A 1,411-nucleotide genomic window follows, 5' to 3' on the forward strand; every position below is an offset into this window, starting at 1 on the left:
CAGGTCATCTTTTAGTTTTCTAAACTGGCCCCTGCAGCTCTCAGATGCTGCAGCAGTCCCGTAAGAGAGCAGGCTGCTGGTCACGCTGCCAGGAGCGAGGGCTCCACATCAGAATCAGAATCCCTTCCAAACAAACTGTTCAGACGAGAACTCAGTGCATGGCAACTACACTGAAGCAGAGACAGGTTCATCTGATCTGGCTTGGTGGGTTTCTCCTGGTGATAGAGGGTTTCCTTTTCTTCTCTTTCTTTTCTCTCTCTCTCTCTCTTTTTTTTTTTTTTTAATGCTAAACTTGTCTCCCATACTTTTCACACACTCAACTCCACATGCCATGGTCTGTGGTTATGCCCTAGGAGTCTCCTACACAAAATCAACCATCCAGTAGTCAAGCATGAGAACTTAACCCTAACAGGAAAGACCCCTTTTCCTTCCTGGGCGCATCTCAACCTATATGTGCAGGCATCAAAAACAGACCAATCTGCAAGAAACACCAATATACCAAGGATGGGGCTCTCAGGGCTTCTAGAAATTCAGCCCAACTTCAAGACAGCGAAGGGGAGGTGGGGGAGTTTTCACTAACACTCATCTATATTAAGGCTGATGAACTCCTGTATACACTTCCTGTACTGCAGCTCAGTAGGGCTGTTGCTGGGATATTGACCTGGTTGTCCAAAGGGGCCCTCTGCTTCTCGCATTTCCTCATTCATCCGAGCCAGACGCAGCCTAGAATGAAACAGAGAAAGCAGAAAGGAGAGAGGTTTGGTTAATGCTTCCCTGACGGCTCTTACAGGCAGTGTTCCTGTACACAGGCGCTGGAAAGTCCTGGCTGCACTTACAAGGTGACTATGTCTGCGTTGGCTGCCTGGACAGCAATACTGAGTGGGTCCTGCCCGTCGCCATCCACCGCGTGCTGATTTGCCCCTCGCTTGAGGAACAAGCAGACCTGACTGCAGAGGAGAAAGAAAAGACCATCTGAGCAGAAATTCCAGTTCTCCCACCCCACATGGGGTGGGCAGAGGGCAATGTCCTTCCATAGGAAGGCACAGCTTCACTTATATTGGTCTAAAAAAAAATAAATCAGGAAACACTGCAGCGGCATGGAGAAAGGAATGGGTATACAGGGGCCCTGATTTAGCATCACGAGGGCAATTACCTTAAGACAATCAAGTTGTTGATGTGATATAAAAAGGCACGTTTTGCAAATAACCAGTTCACGAAAACCCAGCTTCCTTGCCCAACCTCACCCCATGACTCTCAGTGTTAATGCTGAATCTCAATCCAAGGGTGATGGAGCATGTCAGAGCAACGTGCAAAGAACTTACCCGGTATGCCCTAGGTATGTTGCATGATGCAAGGGAGCCCGGCCTCGGATATCTCTTTGGTTAACATCTGCCCCATTCTGCAGCAGGAA

At 48.5% G+C, this 1,411-nt stretch overlaps 1 protein-coding gene across 1 annotated transcript in view; it reads right to left on the reverse strand.

Moving 5' to 3' along the window:
* Positions 1-309: 309 nt before the first annotated feature.
* ACAP3 (ArfGAP with coiled-coil, ankyrin repeat and PH domains 3) overlaps positions 310-1,411 on the reverse strand; it is a 47,203-nt gene continuing 46,101 nt past the window's right edge. Inside the window, exons 22-24 of the mRNA XM_010287883.1 lie at positions 1,323-1,411; positions 837-947; positions 310-723 (exon numbers count right to left, since the gene is read on the reverse strand). The exon at positions 1,323-1,411 is cut by the window's right edge and continues 33 nt beyond it. Of these exons, the coding sequence (XP_010286185.1) occupies positions 576-723; positions 837-947; positions 1,323-1,411 (348 nt within the window). The 3' untranslated portion in view covers positions 310-575. The remainder of the gene's footprint in view (positions 724-836; positions 948-1,322) is intronic.

This window comes from Phaethon lepturus, unplaced genomic scaffold, assembly GCF_000687285.1.
Source record: "Phaethon lepturus isolate BGI_N335 unplaced genomic scaffold, ASM68728v1 scaffold13930, whole genome shotgun sequence".
In the NCBI taxonomy this organism is placed as follows: domain Eukaryota; kingdom Metazoa; phylum Chordata; class Aves; order Phaethontiformes; family Phaethontidae; genus Phaethon; species Phaethon lepturus.